This window comes from Denticeps clupeoides, chromosome 17, assembly GCF_900700375.1.
Source record: "Denticeps clupeoides chromosome 17, fDenClu1.1, whole genome shotgun sequence".
Lineage (NCBI taxonomy): Eukaryota > Metazoa > Chordata > Actinopteri > Clupeiformes > Denticipitidae > Denticeps > Denticeps clupeoides.
In genome coordinates, this window is record NC_041723.1 from 7,997,274 (window position 1) to 8,022,077 (window position 24,804).

At 45.8% G+C, this 24,804-nt stretch overlaps 1 protein-coding gene across 11 annotated transcripts in view; it reads right to left on the bottom strand.

Moving 5' to 3' along the window:
* brsk2a (BR serine/threonine kinase 2a) overlaps positions 1 to 24,009 on the bottom strand; it is a 102,554-nt gene extending 78,545 nt beyond the window's left edge. For 3 of the 11 annotated variants that reach the window (XM_028957719.1, XM_028957716.1, XM_028957720.1), the window contains exon 1: positions 23,796 to 24,009. In XM_028957719.1, coding sequence (XP_028813552.1) covers positions 23,796 to 23,862 — 67 coding nt within the window. In that variant the 5' untranslated portion in view covers positions 23,863 to 24,009. The remainder of the gene's footprint in view (positions 1 to 23,795) is intronic. The other 8 variants (XM_028957725.1, XM_028957717.1, XM_028957721.1 and 5 more) reach the window with 5 other exon arrangements.
* Between the last annotated feature and the right edge of the window lie 795 nt (positions 24,010 to 24,804).

The following is a 24,804-nucleotide window of genomic DNA, read 5'->3' on the forward strand; positions in this document are numbered from 1 at the left end:
GAGTTCGAGAGACAGATGGACCTAATAGCGAGATGGATGCTCCGAATCCTTCCCTGCTCAACGCAAAAAGCAACTAGCGCCTGTGTTCAGTGCGCCCGTGAATGATATGCCAGCAGTAAATGAGATGAAAGCAGGTCTGGAGCCCGGCCAAGCCTCTGATTGCCTCATTTCCGAGGGACAAAAATCCTCACCAAGCTCCCAAAAGCTCTCACGTATGTAGGAGCAGGAGCTGGCATGCACTCTTCACGCTGCCCACAGCTCACCGTTACCCAACACCGAGACGAAACAAAAAAGGTGAAGGGGATGAGGTTGTGTTCTTCACGGGGGCTTTTATTCCGATCCTGGCCTCTCGCATTCAAAATGACCTGAGGAATAACAACACAGAAACAATGCTAACACACACACACACACACAATCTGTTTAATAAAAGACTGTACGGCCAGTACGTACTGTACTGGTCTCAGCGGAGCTGAGAGCGCAGTCTATAAAACCGCGTCGGCCATAACCACAGGCACAGGAGGCCAATCCCACACGCCCAACCCCGCCCCCAGCCCTTTGTGTTGCTGAGCTCTTCAGCACCAGCTCCGTCTAACGCCCCCAACAGACAACAGACCCCCCCCCCCTCCCCTGGAGACGGTGGGAGGAGCCTGCGCGCAGATTCATTGTTTGGCGTTGCATGGTGACGGCTTAATTTCTCGCACGTTCCTCTATCGAGGCATCGTGCTTTCACCCAGCTCTCCGGGGGACGTCGAGGAGCACATGTACGCGTCAACTGGTGGAAAATGCAGATTCATTTTTCTAACAGATTGAGTAAAACAGCCTTCGTTTGTTTAATGGGGAAAGCTTTTCTCAATCTAAAACCAAAATTAATTCATCTTGGGCAGCATTAAATGATCCACATCATTCAAACCAAAAACCTTTAATGCGTTTGAAATTCGACAGCTCTTGTGCACGCTACTTCCACAGTCTGGATGATATAAACCAGCCTCACATGCGCAGACATCATTAAAGTTATTGTTTCTTTCCTGTATCACCTATTTGTGGCACGTAAATCCTGAGGATGTCTTTGACCTTATGCTTAAAGCCTATACCACTGTGCTTATGGCAGGTTTGAAAATAGTGTCCTGATTTTTTACATTATTCAGGATCCTGTTAAAGAGACATGCAGACATGATGCAAAGGACATCATTCTCTTCCCAACGACCATTTAGGGAAAAGCATGGCAGTCATTAAAGTGCTTTAACGATACATTCAGTTTTCTTGACAAGCCATCAGTGTCCTCCTCCCCTAGTCCTGGGCTCTGGGCTCAACAGGAGCGCCGCCGGCCTGTCACTCCCTGATTTGATGAGGAGTCCAATATTGAAGACCCCTGTACCTGACACCCATCTTAATGTGTCCTCGGGCGGGCAAATCTTTTTTTTTTTTTTTTTCCTATTTTTCCAGGTCTTCTCCTAAGAGCTGGAGCCTGACAGATCAGAAATAGGCGTCGCCCCTGAAGTGTGCAGAGGGTGTAAATCATACAGCAGGCTGCCAGCAAAGAGGCATAACTGTGTCACATTAACGCTCATAAGACGTGCGCAGCACAAATCAGCCTCTCGTGCTAGGACTTCAGCAGCACATGGTGCGGCGCGTTCTGTGGGGGCGCCATGTGTGATTACGACGGGTTAACGTGTAACAGGAAGCAGTGAACCGCTCCTCCCCACCGGGTGGTCTTACGTGTTCCATAGCAAAGTGCACCAGTGTACCCACACAGGCATGGACACGGGACCCTATGAAGGTGTTGCTGCCTTCTGTCCATCAGTCCGGCGTGGGACAGATCGCGAGGTCAGACTGGGGCGCCATGGCAGACCAGTTGGGAGCCTTCAGACAATGAAACTGTGCAGAGTCATCAGCAATCAGTGACACTGCGTTCTATCCCTGCTTAGTGTAATCTTTACCCCCACAAACACACACACGCAAACAAAGCCAGGATATGCGTGTGTGTTACCGGACTATCGGCGGAGAGGACTGGATGCAGATAATGTCCCCGCTCTCTCAAGACCGCATGTCCCTCCAGGATTAAGTGTTTTTCCAGAACAGCGGCAGGAATTACAGAAAGCAATCAGGGAAGAGCGTCACCGCTGGCCGCGGTCCACGGGGAGAAGGGTCCTGGGTGAAGGGGAAGGGATAATGACGCACACAGCTTTACTTTGTGCCAGTTGTCTTTAAGCTTGCTCTATTGTGCATGGTCTTTTGATTCCTTTTAATCACTCTCCAATACGCAAAAAACTTACGTACACGTCAGAAATGCGTGTATGGCCTGCAGCAAAGTCTGTTGACTGCAACAAAATACGTGTTCATTCCTGCTCCATCCAGACATACTACACCATGTAGAGACCATGTTTTGAGCTTCCAACCGCCTTAAATACCATGGTTTTTTTTTTCAATTCTAGATTTTTTGCCATTTGTGCAGTTTGGGAGTTAATGGAAACATGAACTAGGAAGAGAGAGGTGAAGAGCAGAGATGCTAAAGATGAAGAATACACACACTAGAAGGCCAAACCCAGTTGCATCCAAATTGCAGAGGTTAAGAGACATACAGTGATCTGGATCAGAATATCCTGCAACCAGGAGGCCAAAAAGGATTCCCAGAGAGGCTGTCCGGCTCACACTTGTCCATATCCCACAGATCCCATCACCACATCCAGGTTATGAACCCCTTATGGGGGGGGTCCCCTTGCCCCCCCCATTTACCACCTATACACCTATCCTCAGCCCACTGTCTCTGCCACTGCAACCACCATTCCCCCAGGATCTGGCCACAAACACACACACAGTCTAACAGCATAACCACACTATGGGGAGAGATGTGTGTTGTGCAAAGAACGAATGTTCAACCCACCCCCACCCCTTCCATCGCTGTCCAATGCAACACTGTGGATGTTGCTATGGGAGGAGAGGGAGGTGGAGAGAGGGAGTGTGGGAGCGGTGTAGGTGTTGATGCTGCCTCTTGCTATTAAGAAGCTGTGGGCTGCTAGTTGAAATGGGGGAAAGGGGCACAGAGCTAGTGGAATGATGCTGCTGCTACTTTCACATGGCATCTTCTCAGAGTGAGCAGACGTCGCAAGCACAGCACGAGGGTGAGAGCGGGAGAGAGGTGGAGAGAGTTAAAACGTGAGAGGGGGGTGAAGGTAGAACACCACAGTAACACCTGGGGTGTGCAGTAGTAGCAGTCTGTCACCAGGTCGGCCCATCAACACGGGTGTCACAGGAAGTAGAAGCCGCACTCCACTGGCGGCTGGGGAACCACCTCAGCAGTCCGGTTCCCAGCATAATGAACCATTCCCAGCATGCACTACTGGATCATAATATGGCATTGGCCTGAATAAGATTGGTTCAATTCAACCACAATAGAAAATATTTTTGCTATCTACCAGTATTGCATTTTTAATATAGTAGTGCTGTGTAGCACAGGGGAAATTAATGAAAGTGCACACATGTTTCATTTATTAGCATTTTTTTTGATTAAATATATCATGATATTATCGCTTACCTTAACATAATAAAATAGCAGAACATCAGTGAGAAGATCAGGGAATCCAGTTCCAGAAAAAAAAAGTTAGTGACACGTGTCTCTGAGACAAGATGCTTCACCATGGAGAGATTTTATTGGCAATAAAACAGGTCAGATGCAGGGAGGCAACAGCCTTGCCTCATAAATAAACACCACAGGCAGACAAACATCAAGCTAAACTGCAAGAAAGAAGCGTCTACATGTGGGATTTCTCGAGTCGCAGGTTGTAAATACTGTTCACTCCAAATCCAATAAGATCCAAACAGGTCAGTAATGGATCTGATGAGCTGAACAACGAACAATAAAAATATGACAATACGTTACACTCCAGATGGATCCTTACATCCTTGGGTAAATCAGGCCTAATGCCCTATGAAGTCTGAGAGTCCCCATGTGCAAAACAAACACCCCTCACGCTTTGATTTTCCTTCTGGCTTCCGTATCAGAATCCCGCTGTTTACCAAACCACGGAATGAGATTTTTCTATTTTCAAAGTGAATCTGAAGTTCCGCACATCTGTCTAGTTTTTATTTATTTACTCGTGTGGTTGCCCGTTCCCTCCCTCGGCTTGTTTCGCCCTCGAAAGCAGCCATTAACCAACGCAATACGATGTCATAACGATGGAATTCTGAAAAGCAAGTCTAGAAAAGTAGTCTACAATACAATCACGATACATTTCTAGCCTTAGATGAAAAGTACAAAGAACAAAAAAAAAAATGGCCATTTTTCTAGCCCCCAAACATGCTGTAATTGTCTGCGAGCAGAACGTTGGCGAGCTAATTGGAATATTGGTCATTTGGGGTGGCGAGAAGACAAAAAAAAAAAAACGATGCATGCTGATGAGGTAGAAAGCGCTTCATGCAACTCGACCAAGGAAGAGTCATTAATCCAGCACAGTTCGGCCTTTTCAGAGATGAACACAAGTTGCACCCCTTATCGTCAGCCAGCGGCATCAAAGATGGAAGCGATCCTGAACTGTCTGGATTAAAACGAGTCCCGAGTCGCACTCTACCATTACACTTCAAACCCAGGGACAAAGGAGCAGGTTGGGTCCTAATATTACAAGGAGCGAGGCTGAGTTGGCATTTGCGCACTGCTTGTAAGGTGTCTCGCATGTTCGCTTTTAAGTAACAAGCTCCATGTCGGCCCCGTGGACAATCAAGGGGCAGCGTAGCACAGAGGAAAGACCAGCGCCTCGCCTCCAGCTACTCATTACGGCCCGAGGAGGAGACGTTTCCCCAGTGAGAGCAGGCGAGGGGGGCTGAGGAGGGACACATCATGTTCCAGCTCACACACAGTACGCATGACTCTCAGCACAGCTGATGGGGGTGACATCACAGGAGCGTATGGTGAAGGTCTCGGCTTGGCGCGCTGTCCAGGGTAAGTGTCTGGACGATTGGACCACATAACCTCATGACCCAAAGTCGTGAGTTCAATGACCATTTTTAAAACCCCTTGGCAGCCCATTTAACACAATTTGAAACCAAGTGAACCTGAATGAATTAATAAATGTAAGTGTTTGGTGAGCCAATGGATTTAAAAAAGTAAAAATGTGGTGCAATGTGGTGCAATCATTCTGGGGGAAAAAAATCAGTAATGAAATGAAGTTTGCTCTTCAACAATTTGATGGTCGGGAGTCCGGGTGACATGACTGAATAATTCACCAGTGAGTCAAAAAAAAGAAATCAACTAAATAGCCCTTATATTTATTCTATATTGCATGCACCGTGAGCTACTCTGCCAACATTACTAATTAATTAACTGCTCATTCACCTTTTTACAGAGCGACTTGCCATCATTAATCACAGGGACAGTCCCCCTGACCCAAGACCGGGTTAATTGTTTTGCTCAGATACATGGGGGCATTAAATGTCACTTTGAACCTGTGACTTTGGGGTGATCGTGAAGGCAGGAATTTTGTATTCCCCATACAGCACCATGAGCATGGAAGCATGGGGTGTAGGTGGGAGTCAGGAATTAGGGGAGAGGTGATGATGGAACAAGAACAAGACGGAAGCACACTCATGTCATCTGACCAGGATCTTTATAATTATATATTATACAATATAGTTTTGGTAGCTGAAGCAAGGCTGATCCCTGGGGTCACACACCCCTTTGACTGACACTTCACACATCTCATATAGGTGTGGTTGTGGGTTATCGAGCCGCGTGACAGCAGCTATTCTGCACACGTTGCATTCAGACAGGTTTAGAAATCAGATCAGATTGACTTGTGTGTTCTTCATAACACACACATATACACACACACACAAAAACAGTTCTGTCCTCTTATGAGGACCCTAGACTGCAGTTTGAGTGCAGCACTGATCCGGCAATTTCATCACAGAGAGATAGAGAGAACCTTGTTCTAGAACATTCCCTCACCCCTAATCTCCATCTCCAGCCGTCGCAGGAAAAAGAATTACATTTTTATCAGGCCTTGAGTAATAAAAATGAATTCATGAAAAGACCCAGAGACAGCACTCTTTAAACCTCCTCCTCTTGGACAACAAAGAGACGAGACCAGAATGATTGGAGGAGTTTAGGATCTGCTGAAGTCACGCTACGCTAGCGGAGGGTCTGGCTCTTCGAGACTGAACCGGGGGTAAATTTAAACCCAGGTGCCGCAGGGAGGAAATAAAAGTGCGTACAGATCACACCCGTTTGATGAGCAGAGATTGGCGCACTGCTGAGATTATCGTCCTGTCTCGTTCCTCTATCCTTGACGGAGGAGAGGAGACTCATCATTGCAAGGGCCATTGAACCTGACAACCCCCCCCACCACAGACACACACACACATGCGCACAACACATGCACACACACACACACACACACACACACACACACACACACACCAGAATGTCATGGCTTATAAACGTGGTTGCACATTTTGCCTTGGTACAAATTGGTACAAATCTAACCCTTGACCTCCCTGGGGAGCTTTTGTTTATGCTAATTAACAGATTCAAATGCATCCCAAATAAATGAATGATTTAATTTAATTAAAAGTGTGATGTGTCTGTGTTCAGACATCATCAAGAGCCCTTGTCTGGCACCAATCAGCCAAGTGCTGGCCAGGCAGGATGGGGTGGGATAGGGGTGAGTGAGCAGTGAGACTCGGGGTCTGCTAGCGACCCAGCTGAGTTCCATCACAGAAAATAATGTCCCAGTGTGAGACACATGACCCTACTGGGTGTGTGTGTGTGTGTGTGTGTGTGGTGTATGTGATCATGAGTACATGTTCGAGGTATATTTATTGGGTGCAATAAAGTTTGGGTTTAAATGTGTGTTGGCTGCCATAAGACAACATATCAAACAAGTGTGTGTGTGTGTGTGTGTGTTTGTGTAATCTACAAATATGTATCAGCCACATGGAAAATCTGTCCCTGGCATTGTAGACTGTCCACATGAGGTTAGGCACCTGATTTGAATTTGCAGCATCTAATTGGCTGAGAGGAGAAGCTCAGCTGTGACCTACTGAACAGCATCACTTCCCGACGGGAGACGGGATTCCCTGCCCAAACGCTGTCTCTCTCTCTCTCTCTCTCTCTCTCTCTATCTATCTATCTCTCAGACACACACACATAGCCATGGACCTTACAGACAACCCAAATATTAAACATGGCAAACTACATGTTTTTTTCACATAGAGAGAAATAAAAACACAAATTAAAGGAGGAAAAGAGTGGAAAAGTGGAGAAAAACATCTTCTACCTCCACCTGGTGAAAATCTGTAACTTCTCGCTATACATTTGCGGGTTATATACATGCACCCCGCTGCTCGTTGTGGACCACCAGTCTCCTGCTCGGCCCTTACCCTCCGCATCTGTAAGTTAAAGTCTCTTGACGCCCCATTAGCGGGGCCCTGTCTCCCCTTCTGCCCCTCGCCAGCTCTTCTCCTGCCCTGTTACGGGTTCGCGCAGCTCCGGGAGCGGCCGGCTAACCACGTTAGCGCTGCATGGGCAGCTCTCTCAGTGTATTAATATGCAAAATCATTTTTCCCACCACAAATTCACTCTTTGTGTGTGAAAGGTAAACATGTCTCTGCAGTGAGAAGGTTGCTGCCCTCTTTAACGAACGCGGCCCAATTAACGTGATAATAACGTGATTACTTACCGAGTTGTGCTGTCTGGCAGTAACCGCCACAACATACGTGGATATTTACACAGAGTTTGGCCTGGATGAACATGGCAGAATGAAAATAAACAGATCATATGTCTTTTTTTTTTATAATTTATGCAGATTATACGGGCCTATATGAAATTAAAATCATTATTTGTGTACCAACTTCTGGCCCTACTTTCCACACCACAATGAATACAGCAAGGATCACTACAGATTAAAAACCATACATTTATTTCTGTTCCAAACTGAAGGGGGGGCAATTTTTCACTTAATCTGCAACTTTTGTGGCAATTATATTTGGACAATCATATTTGGCCTTTTAGAAATACCCTAACCCTGAAGTGTGGATCCAAGAGAACTCAGTGCACTCTTCATTTTGACATTCAATATGAAGAAATGTGTAAGAAATGACTCGGCTGTTATTTATAAGGAACAAAGAGCATTTGGCAGAAAGGCGTAACCAGCATCTGCAGCAGAGCAGAAGTGCTCTCGGCATGCTGATGCTGAACATTCAATAAATCTTCCATTCAGCCACTGGCTTGGAATCATCTAATCTGTCCAAACATGTTAAGAAAAATCGGCATTATATATTAAAAAACATATAGTATGAAGTGCTTAGGCCACGAATTTTAACAATTCACTTTAGTTTTTCAATTACAGAGGCGCAACATGTGTGCATTGTATCTCAACCCATGGCATTTTATAATGATTATTCCAGATCGTTTGAGCTGGACCCGAGGCGGCGGCCTGTCGCCCTCTCACACTGTCAGTCCTTGTCAGAGTCAGCGTCTGACACACATACAGAGGTAGTGAGAAACCATCACGGCTGAGGCACCTGGGCTAATGTGACAGCTAGCAGCCCTTGGTGAAGAGGAGAAAAGAGTGTAAACGTGTGTTTGCACGAGGGGGTGCAGTGGGTCCCATGTAGGTGCTATTTGGATTCATTAGCCTGGCTGGTTATGAAATGTGGTCAGCGGCCCATTGTGTCTTGCTAAAAAAAAAAGAGACTTAATAACCAGACTTCATTGGTGGGTAAATGTTCTAGTAGAGCAGATTGCAGCGGATCGCTGCTGCACTGTTGGAGCTGAGGCGCTTGCTATTTTAAGCGCACATGAGTAATGGTTGGCTGGCATTGAGTAAGAACAGCCTGCTATGGTGAAATTAGGTAATGGCTGTGTTAGTAATTGTTTTAATGGTGCTTTTGTGATGGTTGTTTATAAGAGGTAGCACTGTGTGTATGTGTGTGTGTGTGTATTCTCAAAGGGGAGAGAGAGTGAAAAAAAAAAAGTACGGGGGAAATTAAATACACGTCAACAGGTTGGGGGAGGCTGCAGTGCCACTCAAACCCATTTGGCAGCTTCTCCACTGTCCACTCCAACTGAAGGGCTCATTAACACCGCTTTTACCATAACCAATGGGGCCACATGAAAAATCTTGTGTGTTTGTTGGGTCTTAGTGAGCGGCGTGCACGTGTATGCATTCATGTGAAATGTGTGTGTTCTGTGAGCTTCTGTGCATTTCTTAGTGGGGTACAAAATGTCCTCACAAATAAAGAACAAAACATGTCAGTACAACTGGGGACATTTTGTAGGTCCCCACAATGAATAATCACTATTTTCGTAGTTATTAATAATCACTATGACACAAAAAAGCTAAGCATCTAACTAGAATATATCAGTACTTACTATTAAATAATGTAATAACGATGCCTTAAGAAAAGATTGTCAATAAAGGGTTATTGAAATTAAGTCCATAGGAGTGGTTCTCAAACCTTCCCTTGTTTGGTGCAATTTATTTCATCTAATCTAATCATCTGATCATAATGTTGAAAGTGTGGTGGTGCTGAAATTTAACAATGGAACGGCTGAATTTGTTTCTAGAGCTGCATATTACCATGGTTCTCACAAAGACATAAAAACAAATGCATGCATGTATATTTGTATGTGTGTGTGCACGCATCCATACTTGCTTTGAGTGCAACTTAAAGGAGGCAGTTGTGGTGCTGTGTGTTTATGAACCCCCCCAGAGGGGTTTAAACCTGCTTTATAATCAATATCACTGATGGCTCTGGATTAACACAATCACCTGACAAATCACACACTTACTGCTTAACTGCGACCCACATAAAAGCAATTAGGGGCTCTACATAAACCCATACACAGTATTGAGATGAAAAACCTAAAAAAAAGTCTGATTGCTTACAACAGCATCCACCCCGTGAAGCACAAATCACTGATCTGATCTCTCCTGCACAGCTTCATCTTTCCATACAAAACAGGGAGAATGTATCCATAAAACGCTTAATGTACACAGATCAACAGCGATGGGGAATAATCTTCAACACGCTTCTGAAAGCATGACGCATCAGTTCCCTGCCTAGAGGGTGATTTTTGGGATGTTCGGAGATACTATAAATAAAAATACCCTGCAACATTTGGGAAAAAAGTAGGTTTTTCTGGAGTGCCAGAAGGGTTTAAAGCCCTGTCCAAGCAGATAGTGGTGCTACATAAGTCGTTCAGCTCCGATAAAAAAATGTAAAACTCTAAAGCAGATGAGATTGCTGGAATTATGTAGTTGGTATTCTGCTGCGTCACACCATTTCCAGCACCGGCGATTGACATCTCAGCCAATCCTGCTGTGACAGCACCACTCAGACTGATGCTGCGCTACAGTGCACGTTTTTAAAGCACACACTTCATTTGGACCAAATCCTTCTTATATGATGGGCTGATATCAGAATAGACACAAGGGCATTAGGGACATGTAGTTGAAAACAACATCCAACAGGACCAAGAAATTACATTTCTGGTCAAGGATATAACCATATATCCTGGACCACACAAGGATATAAAAAAATTCTGAATAGTACATTTCACAGCAAATGAAAAAAAAATGCTGCATTACTGACAGCACCACGGGACAATAGGTGGAACATTACTGTCTGTCATTGTCACATTTAATTAGTGGTCATTGATTTCTCAGTGAGGAGGAGGAACGAGGAGGTTGGAGTGGGGAAAGGTGGGGATGGAGTGCACTTAATTGCCCTTTTATGTCAAAGGATGGCTGAAATGCAGGCGAGAAGCTGCTAGTTAATCACACAATGGGTCCCTGTATTGTGAAACTGAATTATAAATAAACCCACACTTTTAATGATATTTTCTCTTTATCTTTATTGTACATTATCTGTTGTTTATAATTAATTATTACATCCATTATTATGTATGTTACAGACAAACACAATATATTTAATACATATACATAGGGGCAGTGGTGGCCTAGTGGTTAAGGAAGTGCCACTGAGCAAAGCACCGTCCCCACACACTGCTCCCCGGGCGTCTGTCATGGCTGCCCACTGCTCACTAAGGGTGATGGGTTAAATGCAGATGACAAATTTCACTGCGTGCACCGTGTGCTGTGCTGCTGTGCATCACATGTGACAATCACCTCAATTTATCACTTTACTGTGAGATTTCATATATCCATTAATTTAATCAGTTAATCCATATATTATAATTTATATTATTTTATCTTTCAATTCATAAGATCAATGTCTTGGTTGCCACACAATAGTATTATTGTGTATTATTTGTGGCATAAAAATAGCTTGAGAATATGATGAGCATGAAAGTTTTTGCTGGAATAAAAGTGTGATGCCTCAGTGCCTATGGCCAAACCAGGAGCTACCTGTTCTTGGGTTTTTGTGAGCCAAGATCTCATGATCCCTGTCGGCCTTTGAGACCAAGTTACGCTTTGGTGTTTTTGGAGTTTCTGGCCACTGGACTGTGTTATTGTTTCAATTCAGAAATGTTTGTACCTCCTTCTTCACATGGGGCATTCGAAAAATATAAATTATGCAAAACTCACAGACATTCATGTAATGAGGTGGTATTTACCACTACGATTTATGCTATATCACAATACTAAAAAAATGTGGCACAGTGAATTTCATATAGGCACTTTTGTATATTTATATGTACATAACCATGAATACTGATATCTGAGCCCAGGTACCAGAGGAAGGGCACCCAAAAACGCAGTTCCTGGCTCCCATCATAACAAGATTGGTTAAGTGTTCTAATAACGGTCTTTACAGGAGCAGTCACCTCAATCCAAACCCATTACAGTCGAGGTCAGTGTGCTCTCCTGAAGGGTGACAGCTCGCTGTGACACACTCACACACACACACACACACACACACACACACACACATCTACACAGTCACAAACATGCACACTCAAACACACATGTGCATTCACAGGGATTCAATTAACCATATACGTGTATGTGCTTGTACATGGGAGAGCAAGACACTACGGTTTTGAGGACAACAGGGCAAAACAGAGAACATTTCACCCAGAGAACATCCTGGTGAGGACTGACCGAGCAACATCTTTGGCCACAAACAATCTTTCGGGTTACATCTGGAAAGTCATATGCTGGAAGCAGCTCACTCTGCACTACATTTGTTGCCTGACATGAACAAGCAAGCACAAGCATACGGGAGAGTTTGCTGTGGGGAGAAGCACTCGTCTCCTGTCGGCCGAATCGCCCAGTGCAAGACAGCGCAGCAAGGCTTAACAATATAGAGGCAGGGGTGGCCCCATATAGCAGTTGAGGAAGTGGCCCCATAATCAAAAGGTTGTCAGTTCGAATCCCAAACCATGAGGTGCAACTGAGCAAAGCACCGTCCCCACACACTGCTCCCCGGGTGCCTGTCATGGTTGCCGACTGCTCACCAAGGGTGATGGGTTAAAAACGAAGGACAAATTTTGTTGTCACCGTGTGCTGTGCTGTGCTGTGTATCACATGACTTCACTTTCACTTTCAGTGGTAATCCAGTGCTGACCAGAGGAGGATGGGTTCATCTTGCTTTGGTTCCTCTCAAAGATTTTTCTTGCCACTGTCACCTTTGGCTTTCTCAAAGCACTGTTCCTGAGCACTGTTCTAATGTGAGGCGCTTTGCGCCAATGTACATTCTAAAAACACTGAACAAAAAAAAATGATCAATTGATTAAAGTTGGAAATACATTTTTTTCAGAATTTACTTTGAACTGAGGCAGTCAGAGACAACCACGGCTCGACAATCAAGGTCATTTCGTTGTGTCACTGTGTGCTGTGCTGCAGTGTATCACAATGACAATCACTTCACTTTCACTTAGTTCATTGTCTCCAAGTTAAATCAGTTAGTTCGAGACAGTCTTATTTAATGCTGGGCAGATTCAGTCCAAAGAAACAAAATAGATCCTATTTTCCAGTGCAATTAATGTGGATAATATTGAAAGCGTCTATTTTTAAAAGAGAAGTGGCGAGGGGACTATAGACGAGGTGGCATGGACCACCCTGATGAGTATCAGATGAAAGCAGGCCTCCACACAGGTAATCGCTGCTCGCCGCCCCAGGCCTAATGGAGACAGGATCCCCTCTTTGGTGGTATTAACCCCACACCCTGGGCCATAGCATCAAGGGAAGGCAGACCCTTTCAGGCCCCTTTGATGGGAGCTCCACAATTTTCCCACACCATGAAGACATCTCCTGTCCGCCAGACACACCGCCCATGTGTTCTTTATGAGCTAAATAGCAGCCACTTTGTGCAGAATGACTGGAGCCGTACCGGAATAACAATGGAAGCGTGCTTTGGCTACCGCAGGAAGAGAGAAATATTGATATTGCAAACATTGTGACAAATCAATTTCACCTCGCTGATGGAGACACCCTTCTTTGGGTGATTTTGGGGACTCTGTCCCATGCTTTGATATTGATTTCTGCATTCTGCTCTAGGTAACTACTCTGTTACAGCAACAGCTTGAGCGGGACCCCCAGACGGCAACAAAGCTAACGTGCCAAATCAAAAGGAAGCCCAGCAGAACTGGATTTAAGGACTTCTAAAGAGCTGGCGGCCTGAGGGCTCTCCCCCCACGATGACTGCGCGTGGGTAAATAGCCCATCTCAAGGTTGCACCCAGCCACTGACAGATGCTCCCATAATCTGGCTAATTAAATTTTGGTCGTAAATCCTCATCACTTTTTATTAACATAATAAGCCACTGCTTTCGAGCCGGAGTAATCGTAGGCCTCCGACTGGCGTGCACAAGGCTTAGCACACTTGGGACGGGAGGAAGGAGAAAAAAATACAAATTATCCAGTATTCCCGTCAATGAATTAGCAGCACATTTTGTGAGGCTCAGGCGGCATTGGACATTTGAAAACATTAGCAAAGTAGGGATGAATAGGTCCCATTTCCATCCTGCCAATCCAATCTGTTCCTCTCGCGTGTGCTGACTGGTGGCTAACTGGCGCTGCCTGCCAGTGGCCTTGGAAATAATGGCATAATCAAATGTAATCAACTGTAGGGCTTGGACCCTACAGTTGAAAGGACAAGGATGTTCCTTAATAGTTACAGTTTTCCAGTTGCAATTTTAATGCTTTTGTGTTGTAAAATAGCATTAAAAGCATTTCAATTACACATTTCTATAGTTTTACAGGACGACAGGTTGCACAATTTTATACTGTTGAGTTGATGGATGTACACACAAAAAAAACAGCACAGTGCTCAACCCTGCAGGAACAAAACCTTCATGCACATGCGCAACAGTGGCCTGAAAGACCGCACCACCTCCACACGCCTTCACCACAACCTGTCACTGCCGAACCCACCCCCGCCTCACACCTGCACACGTCTCCCATGGAAACGAGGGTTGGACGCCATGGTTTTCACGCGACGCGCACACCACACCGCAGGAGAGGGAAGCCACCTGTCCAGCCCACGCACGAAACGGACTTCTACTGAAATTTTAAACCAATATGCAGACCTCCCCACCACCAAATCCTCCTTTATTTAAATCAGAAACTCTGCTTCATAGTTTCTGCTTGGTTCTACAAACACGTCTGTTCAGAGATGTTCTGTAGATGCATCTCCATCATAGTGCTGAGATAAAACCAGGCGGAGAAGGAAAAAAGAGCCTGTGGTCAGGAGTGAGGAACAAGCTGTTTCTGGAGATGCCCCACACGCTCGTTCAAGCCTGTAATACAATCACCCAGGATTTGTGAACTGTGGAGCAATGTTGTTCATTAGCAACCGAACAATCTGACACCAACACAGACAATTATTGTTTGACAGCAAAGTATTACTTTTTATATTATTATTAAATTCTGATTTGCTATTATTCACGCGATACTGCGGACAGCAGAGTGACTTTGGGTCTGGAACGCGTGTAGAATGAATGCATGCTTCTATTTAAATGCCGGGGTGAGCACGGCCAGGTTTGAATGACCCGTCCTGGCCTCTTGCACTAATGAAGCAGGACGTTTGGTGTTGGTTAATGATGACCAGGCCTGTGAGGACCAGAGGTCTGAAAGCGCACTAACCCCTTCAAATCACGACTTCACACTGGAAGCGCTCACACACAAACAGGTAGGGTTCCTTTACTAATGAGTGTCTTAAGGAGCAGTTAACTAGTTAAAGTTTACCTGATGCATGTGTTGATAAGCCTTCAAACATCCGAGTTCTTCCTGACAAATCCATTCATTTACAGCAGGACTGGCTATGATGGGTCTAGGCCACGGGGTACAACACAGTTATTTGTTTTTGAGCAGTAAATCAAGGCACTGTAATGACACATCAATGTTGGTGTGAACATTGTACAGTGGGTGGAGTTTCTTATTTAAAACTAAATTCTAATTAACACTAAAATTGACAGGATTAAGAATAATACGTAATAGGTAATATGTATCATAATACATAATCCTTCCACCCAGACTGAAATAATATAATATTTGGAAATGAATATTCGGAATATAAAATGGAGTTGTCTAACATGAATTTAGAACGTTAGCAAATGAACGTCCATGTAAATGACAACAGCAAAATAAATCAACCAAAGCAGCAGAATGGCTATTTTTGGTCAGAGCTGGCTAACGTAACCAGTGCCAACAGTCAACTAGAAGGGAATGGAAGAGGACGTGGCCCGGAAAACACACCCAAGCCAAGCGACAGGAGCCGGAACAAGCAACAAGGCACGTGTAGTGTAGCACAAATCCCGGGGCTGCTCTGTGGGTGGTGTTGGCCACCAGAAGCCCCAGGTGATGGAGGATGGGAAGCGGGACTTTGTTCGTGTGTGTTGTGTGTTTCCGTGAGCATTTCCATGGTTTCACACATGGGTCAAGCTGTGACACCGCTAACCTCCCAACAGGTCTGTGTTTGCTGGAGCGTTGAGGCGGTCTCAGCGGAATAACACATCCATCAAGGCGGGTGGCCCATCCCCTCCCACCCCATCTGTCCCACTGGGGGCTCATTGTTCAGAAGGGGTTCACGGGTGGGGGAGCCACCATACATTCATGTGTGTGTGGAAGAAGCAGCATGGGTTTAAGCATTCAGCTTACTTTGAAAATTGTACCGAATATATTGCCGTTCATGATTTTTGAGTAAGTTTTCTTGCTTTTAAATGATTTCAGTAAACTATGCCTATATTACAACATGGTAAATAATTTTGTACTGCCCATGCCTTTGGGTATTTCACCAGTAAAAATGAATCAGTGCTACAACTGATTCGGCTATCAGTTGACACTGGCATGGCCAAACCTGACCCAAACCAAACGACTCTTCGTACATCAGTCCAAACCTGGCTTGGCTCCATCCGACTTGGATCAGGTATGTATTTTACATTCAGAATGCAGTTCAGAAACATTGTTTCTGAACTGCAGGGTAATGATAAAGGGTCAATTTTACCGATTCACTGGGTAAACCCACCATCTGAAGCCTACAGAGGAATTAGGAGTGGGTACAAATATTAAGTATGAGGACATATTGAACAATATTTTGATTCACTTTCCCGGTTAGCATTCATGAGCTGTCGACCGTCTGCACGCAGCCCTGCAGACTACATGAGGAGAAAGACAAAGCAGCGGGACACAATTTCCATATGCTATTGATCAGATGTAAAGGCACGGCGCACCAATAACATCCACAAATGAGCATGACTTGTCTGATGTCTGACTGAATCCATGCACTAATTGCATTTTTTAAATGAAAATTGGTTTAATTATGCATCAGCACAGGCGTCTGATGTAGAACACAGTAGAAGCATTTACCGCATGTCTGTTTATTGGGTGTTGTGAGTGGAGATAAGTGAAACCGGGCACAGGCCAGTCTGGTTCTGGTGACGCTGCTGCTCTTTCGCAGTAGATGTGAAGAAAAGAAAGGCTAAAGGAGGCTCCGGGCCGGGGGCATGGAGAGAAAATGGCAGCACTTTAATGGACATGCTGAAAGGGTCGAAGCTGCCAAAGCACTTTCAGCAGAAACCCTCCATAAGGCACCAACACACAAAAACACACATGCACACGTACCATCAGATTGTCCATCACATCTGTCAAGCAGAATGGAATGACCTCGGCATTTTAAGAACACACGCCTATTCACTTAACTGCTCTGAGCCCTTCTGCTGTGTCACTCCTTCCACGTCTTGCTGTGGAGAAGACGGTGGAACTCCAACCTGCACTCTCAAGAGATACTACAGGCGTCTAGTATTTTCACAGTTATCAGCTTCAGATACCACAACGTGATCATGTGATATCAGGACCTGTGATGTGAAAACTGGAAACAAGGAAATAGTAGGTCCATTAATTCCACCTTTGCTGTATATTATAAGATGTATATTACAAGTCAAGCAGGTGCAGATGGTGAAACTGGTGATAATGTAACGGCAGATTTTTCAGAAGGCAGCATTTGCTAATTGCCTCTTTCTAGTAGGACCTGTACCAGGTAAGCATAATCTCTACTAAATTCTTCAGAGATTTGACCAAGGCAAACGGCGTATCAATATGAAACCCAGAATAATCTGCCCACATATGATCTGTTTAGAAATGAGCATAATAATTCTGTTATTCCAATAATAATTCCAGGTTTTTTCCATTCCTGGCTTCTAATATATTGTGTCAGGCAATTGGCATAAATTATTGATTTAGTCATAAACATGCCTATGGTGCTTAAGCTATTTATAATATTTGATGAATGGAGGGGTGCAGCACCTAAAGCAACCCCACTTCCTAACCCTAGCTCCCAAACCTTACAATAATGCGGCTAAATAGGGCTCAGCACTTCATTTGGCAGATGTAGTTCCACGAATCCCAACCCAACTCCCGAGACATGGCGGGGACACCATCTTGTTTATTATGAGGGACTTCGCTCGGGTGAAACGGGAGTCTACCCAATCACGGATGCGCTCGTTCTGTTCTGGGTACATATTGGAAAGGGAGTCTGTACACCTGACTCACGCTGACTCACACCACTCAGGGGTATGAGGACTGACTCAACCAATCGGTTGTTTACTGCAGTTTATTCAGTGTTTTGCATTAAACAGAGGAGGAAAATATTCAATAGTGTTACTTTCAGTATATTTTACTGACTTTTACTGTCTCTCAAGAACTTCCAGTTAGTTATGAATGTAGTCAACATTTTTAGCAACATTGAACAATATTTTGATGAACAAACATCTGCAGACACCAAAGTGACTCTAAAGCTACAGGAGGAACCAATAAAATTGTGTTTTTTATATACCCAACAGCACCCGGCAGCATTCACCGAGCACAAGCACACCCCTGAGTGACAGCGGGGACACTAGAACCGCAGCAGTGATTCATTCGCCTTTTCTCGTCCTCTCGGGAAAGGAAAGCTCACGCTCGCCGGCCACTGACGGCACATGATGCGGTGAATTTGGCGGTGCCGCTGAATACCTGTCACTTCCTGTGCAGGGTGGATGTCACGGTGTGGATCTTGAGAATCCAGGCCCGTCTTCTGCAGACAAATGGCTGGCCGTGTCACACCGCACTCAGGACAGTTTGCGTCGGCAAGCGCGGACTCGGTTTTAACATGTCGGCTGCTTCAGTGTGGCCACACAGCCATTATCACCACCGCATGGGGACTGGCAGACTGGGACATGGTGTCATCGTGGCCTGAGCCCAGGTAAGGAGTAAAATAAGAGGTGGCGGTGAAGAAGTTTGAGTCTTGACAGCTGATTCACAAACATTTTCATATACAAGCGCACACTGAATCAATTCAAATATGCATATGCAAATATAGACACGCCTCCACTCAAACTTTTTTCTATGGAGGCTAAAGTGAAGAATGTAACACAGGAAAACCTTTACCTTCCTGAACGGTACTGTAATCGTCGCAACAAGCTTCATGTTCAATGGTGCTCATGCACCTGTGAAACCACCATCATCATCGTTTACGGTGGCGGAGACAAGCCAACGCTGTCATCAGAGCAAAAGAGAGCCTACAATATGAAAAATGGTGAACATGTGCTATTTCATAGTGTAAAGTAAAGTGTAAAGTGAAGAGATTGTCACACGTGATACACAGCAGCACAGCACACGGTGCACACAGTGAAATTTGTCCTCTGCATTTAACCCATCACCCTGAGTGAGCAGTGGGCAGCCATGACAGGCGCCCGGGGAGCAGTGTGTGGGGACGGTGCTTTGCTCAGTGGCACCTCAGTGGCACCTTGGCGGATCGGGATTCGAACCAGCAACCTTCTGATTACAGGGCCACTTCCTTAACCGCTAGGCCACCACAGCCCCCATTTTTCCACATTTTGAGTTCCAAAATGTGGAAATAGCCCAAGTAAAAAAAGAAAGAAACCATAAACCCTTCAATTAGATGTGTGCAAGCTTGTGACTGGTAATGTATCTATGTAAGTAGGGCCTTATGATTTTCGTGTTTCTGGGGCACTTTTGCACACCAACTCAATTTAAACGTGCGGTGAGCGATGGCGAAGAGCTTGTCAGTGTCAAATCCGTACCATTCGCGCAAATCGTACCAAATCTTGGTCGTGCAAACAAATGGGCTGCTTCAAAACATGATTTTATTATCATGTTTCCAGTGGGCACAACTTTATTCGAGTTCCAAACCTTCTCTTAATGTTTATTTACTTGATACCTTTTTTTTTTTTGTTGATTTCAAATGTGAAGCACTTTTATTTTACAAATGGAAGAAATATTGTGAAACAGTTCCTTGCATGAAATGCACTTATTATGTAAACAGTGATTGAATGTGATTTGTCATACTGTATTCGTCCTTTTCTCCCCATCCACTCCATAGTCACACAGTTTTAAGGTGAATGCCTAAGTTTACAACCAAAAAACATGGAATTCAGGAAAATAAAACGAATTTCATAGGGCCCTATGTGTAAGCGTACACATACTCAAATCCATGTAAATAGCTGCTTATTTGTCTCTCTGACAGACAGACACGTATGCACACACACAGGGACGTTATGGCCACAGGTGACCTGGTCCTGGTTGTGACTCTTCTCTTTAATCAGTAATGGCAGGTGCATGGGATCTGTCACTATGAATTCCCTCGTGTCCTCCTGTCTCAAGCCACACTCATACACACACACACACTCGGCTTCAACACCTCTAACAAGCAACGCATGCAAATCGAAGAAAATGGCCGTAGCTTCTTCCGTTTGTATAAATCCACATCATCCAGGCTAAATGTCAAAAGAGGCTGAAGCATCTGAAGTTTTTACTACAGTTTCTGATTTGCCAGCGAAAGAAACCCGGAGACCGGAGATAAAAGAGGGAGAGCACGGGGGAGGCAGCATCCAGCCCCATCCCGCTTTTTGGGAGATTACGGCACAACGTGTCTGCCGGGAAGGCAACAGCAGCCCATCGCCGTGACCCAAATACAAGCAGGCGGCGCTCCCATTGGCTAAGTTAGAGGAGCAGGGGGCGGGGCAGAGCCAAAGCCCATTTCCTCTTCTGCACATCATCAACTTTAATAATTTACTCTTGTTTTTACGTAACTGATGAGCCTTATTCCCTTTTTAAATTATTCACAGACTTATGTAACTGATGAGGGACCCCAACTCTGCTTCAGCTGGCGGGAAGGCGTCGGCGCACAATTAGTTTTTCCAAGATCAAAACATAAAACTGCTCCTTACGAAAAAAAAAAACTAAAGAGAGAGGGAGGGACAAAATTGTCCCATTTTCTCCACTAGAACTGCGGAATTCTGCCTGGAAACAAGTCCCTCGCTCGCGTTCAGAGCTGCACCGCGCTTCCTGAAAACCGGAACTGGTTCAAACAGTCACCCCTGCGAAGGGAGTGGTCACATGATGTTCTCTCCCGTCAACCAAGTGAACGCACATGACCATTTTGATTTTTTAGTATTATGTCGAGCACCCACGTCGTCCATGACAAAGTATCTTGGGGGCAGCGGTGGCCTAGCGGTTAAGGAAGCGGCCCTGTAATCAGAAGGTTGCCGGTTCGATTCCCGATCCGCCAAGGGGCCACTGAGGTGCCACTGAGCAAAGCACCGTCCCCACACACTGCTCCCCGGGCGCCTGTCATGGCTGCCCACTCCTCACTCAGGGTGATGGGTTAAATGCAGAGGACAAATTTCACTGTGTGCACCGCGTGCTGTGACAAGCACTTCACCTTAAAAAAAATCTGACGCTGGTAATAGCCGTTTGCGAACACTTCCCATACGCAACCAGAATAAAATAGCTTTTTTTGTGTTGGTAACGCGTATTCAGATTTAGTTCACGTACACACACGCAGCTACACACACAAATATATATAACCAGTGCATGTTTGTGTCTTGCGGGGACCCAGTCTAAGGCATGAAAGCATGCCGCTCATGAATATTTATTCGCCCGTGTCACTGATTAGGTCAAAGTCAAGCCTCCTCGAGTGGGACATGAAGAGCTGCACAGATAACATCGGCACAGCGGCGTGGAGGGACACGCGTGACGCGCCGCATGCGAGCGAGGCTGTGCAGGGCGACACCTCCTCCATTCGCAAAAGGTCGCAGAGCGCTCAGTCTGTGCAGCAGCGGAGATCAATCGTTTTATTTTCTCGCTACTTATGTCCCCCGGCCCCCCCCCTCTCGCGGCGGAAACGTCCTGAGTCACGGAGCAGGCCGCTCTTGCCCGCGATAATCCAACACTCATCTGATTGAAAATCGATTGGGCCCAATCTCAGGAACAATGAACAATGCCAGAAGCCGAGCTCCGCGAACGCCTGCCCTGCTGGCATCAATCATGGGCAGCCATCGCTTTGACCCGAGGCGGCGGCGCCTACCACTTCCACACAATCCCCCGTCAAAGGATCATTGGGGTTTTTGGGGTTTTTTTTTTTTTTTAAACCTAATACCAATATTAGTTCATCAGTGGCTCGTCCCACAAACACACGTTCCTTTCGTGTTTCATAAATGTCACCGTTCTAAATGATTTATCGGGCTAAGCGGCGCGGCCCGGCTACAGGAGAGATAAAGAGCGGCCGGCTAAGCCATCTCCCTCCCCGCCTGCTGTCTTCTCAGAATGCAACATGACTTCGCGGCTCCCTAAATGCCAGCACACGTACCGTAGCCTTCATGCTGTGGATGCCTACAGTACCACAGACACGGCAGCGGAGGCTCCTGGACGTCCAAAAAAACGTCTAAACAACATATTATAATCACGTGCAGCACTTCACACATGCTGCAATCGGTCACCACCGTATTTTGAATTCGTGGACATTTCAATGGCTCCAGAACCTCCAGAATCTTTTGGACCAATCACGGCACATCACACGGCTTTCTTAAAAAAAAAAAAAAAACAACATAGAAACTGTAAACGTGCGGCTGGTTACAGGATTATTATTAGAGTGGCATCTGATATGTTATCACATCCTTCATTTTCATTCCCGTTTTTTGTGACACACACACACCTGCTTTGTGGCGCAGAGCGTGGCCTTGGTTTTACAACGGTACTGTGGCTTTTATTTCATGACTCTTTCTCTTGCCTCTGCTTATTGTGGCCTCTGTTTCACAATGCGTCTCCCGGAGCGGCGGTCCGTCGCCTCTGTTTTCGTGATATGCGTTTTATTGTGGCCTCTGAGTTGCATCGTGAATAGCTGCCATTACCCAGCACTTCCTCTCACTCATCCACCCACACGCCACACATAATCTCTGACTGCGCGTGACGCCACAGAGAAAATCCGCCCTCCTAATCTGAGGTACACAGGAAGAAAAAGCTGCCATGTTGAGGCTAAAGGGACGGGGGGGGTATTTTTAGAACGCCATTTCACACGCTTCCTCCATCGCTCCCGACCTCCCTCCTTCCCTCCCTCTCATTTTTTCTGTTGCCGAAATGACACATTCAGAACTGCGCTGTAGCCACAAGGACACCTTGTTCTCGTGGGGCGGTCCTCCTCCCCACATCTACAAAATAGGCCATTTTCAACTCATTGGACCTTATGTAATTTAATCACTGGGTGATATTGTGGGTTTCCAGAGGTTTCCGGACTTGTTATTTCTAGGTATTTTTGTGTGGCGTGTTGCCCTCTTTAGACAGGGACATGTCTCAGGAAAATGTTAGGGGGGGGGGGGGGGGGGGTCAAAATAATACAGGTGGGCCATTTATCTGGATACACCTTAATAAAATGGGAATGGTTGGTGATATTAACGTCCTGTTTGTGGCACATTAGTATATGTGAGGGGGCAAACTTTTCAAGATGGGTGGTGACCATAGTGGCCATTTTGAAGTCGGTCATCTTGGATCCAACGTTTCTTTTTTCAATAGGAAGAGGGTCATGTGACACATCAATTTCACCAGGAAAACAACGGTGTGCTTGGTTTTAACGTAACTTTATTCTGTCAAGAGTTATTTACAAGTTTCTGACCACTTATAAAATGTGTTCAATGTCACCATCCATTCCCATTTTATTAAGGTGGATCCATATAAATGGCCCGCCCTGTATAATAACGGTATAATAAAAATGAGCAGTGCCGTCAAGTGTCGTCAAGGACAAAACCCAGAACTTTTCAAGCCCGACTGATTTGAATGCAGGCCTGAAACGTGAAATCTACACTGAAAAAAGTCATTGATTTCCCACACACACACACACACACTACGCCGGTTTCTTGAAGCGAGGTGAGAGGCACTTGAAAAAAAAGTGAATGAGGAGGCAGTGCTTAAAACGAGAGCGGGAGCCTCGCCCTGCCCCGCAAACAAACCGGCCAAAAAGCCTCCCCAAGACTGTGGGAAGGTGCTTACTGCTTAAAAAGCAGCATTACATTAAACTGCTCAGGCCGCTGAGCTCCTAGTCACCCGGTCTGTGGCGGGACACAGTTACCTGAGAACAGCGGAGTCGGGAAATGACAGAGGGCTCCTCTAATCGCTCGCCTCATACCAACACACATTGCCAGGGAAAATGATTACTCCAGCAGCCTTGCTAGGTTTCGAATCCTGCGCTTCTGCAAACGGTGAGGCAACATCCTCCCGTTCACGAGGCATCTCATTTCCAGAACTCCTCGTCAAGCCCACAGATGGCTCCATAACAGGCCCCTCCATTCGTGACCAGACTACACACCCGCCTGCCAACAGCATCGCCAGTAGCGTGTGACGAAGAGGTGGGCGGAGGCAGAGACGCGCACAGGTCACGTGGCGCAGGGGCCACCTGTGGCGACTTCGCAGGCGAGAGCAGATGGGGGAGAGCGTCCGTCCTGCAGGAGGCAGCACTGGGAGGAGCGTGGCACCACCTGGCACGGCCGTAATCCCAGTGTGGCAGAAAAGACGCGGGGGGGGGGGCGGGTCGAGGGCACTTTGCCGTCCACTAAGCGGCCCGAGATGCAAAACCTGCAGACCAGTCCACAATATTCCACACCACTGAACTGGAAAAGTCAGCCCAGATGGTGCTTTCTCTGAAAGAGGTGGCGTCTCGTCAGATTTGTCCAACACATCTGAACGCATTATCATATTCCGCTGAATGGAAACTTGTTTGTCTGTTTAGGGCTTGCCGGAGCTGACAGGTCTGTTTTCCACCATTGTTCCTCCTGGAGGGAATTTCTGCAGACTCGGCCAGCACATGGACTTAAGACCATTCCAGAACATCCTGACACACCAGAATCGGAGTGAAGACAATTTATTAAAGACCAAAATTCTGCAACCAAAAGGGTTACATAGGTGTAGTGATGAAATGTTTATTTGTGATATGACTCCATATTGTCTCCAGGGGGACTGTCTCCAGGGGTGTCTCCAGGGGGACTGTCCCTGCAACTACTGGTTGTACGTCATTCTGGATAAGGGTGTCTCCTAAATGTCATAAATGTTAAATAATAGATACTAAATACTTTGTTTTGACA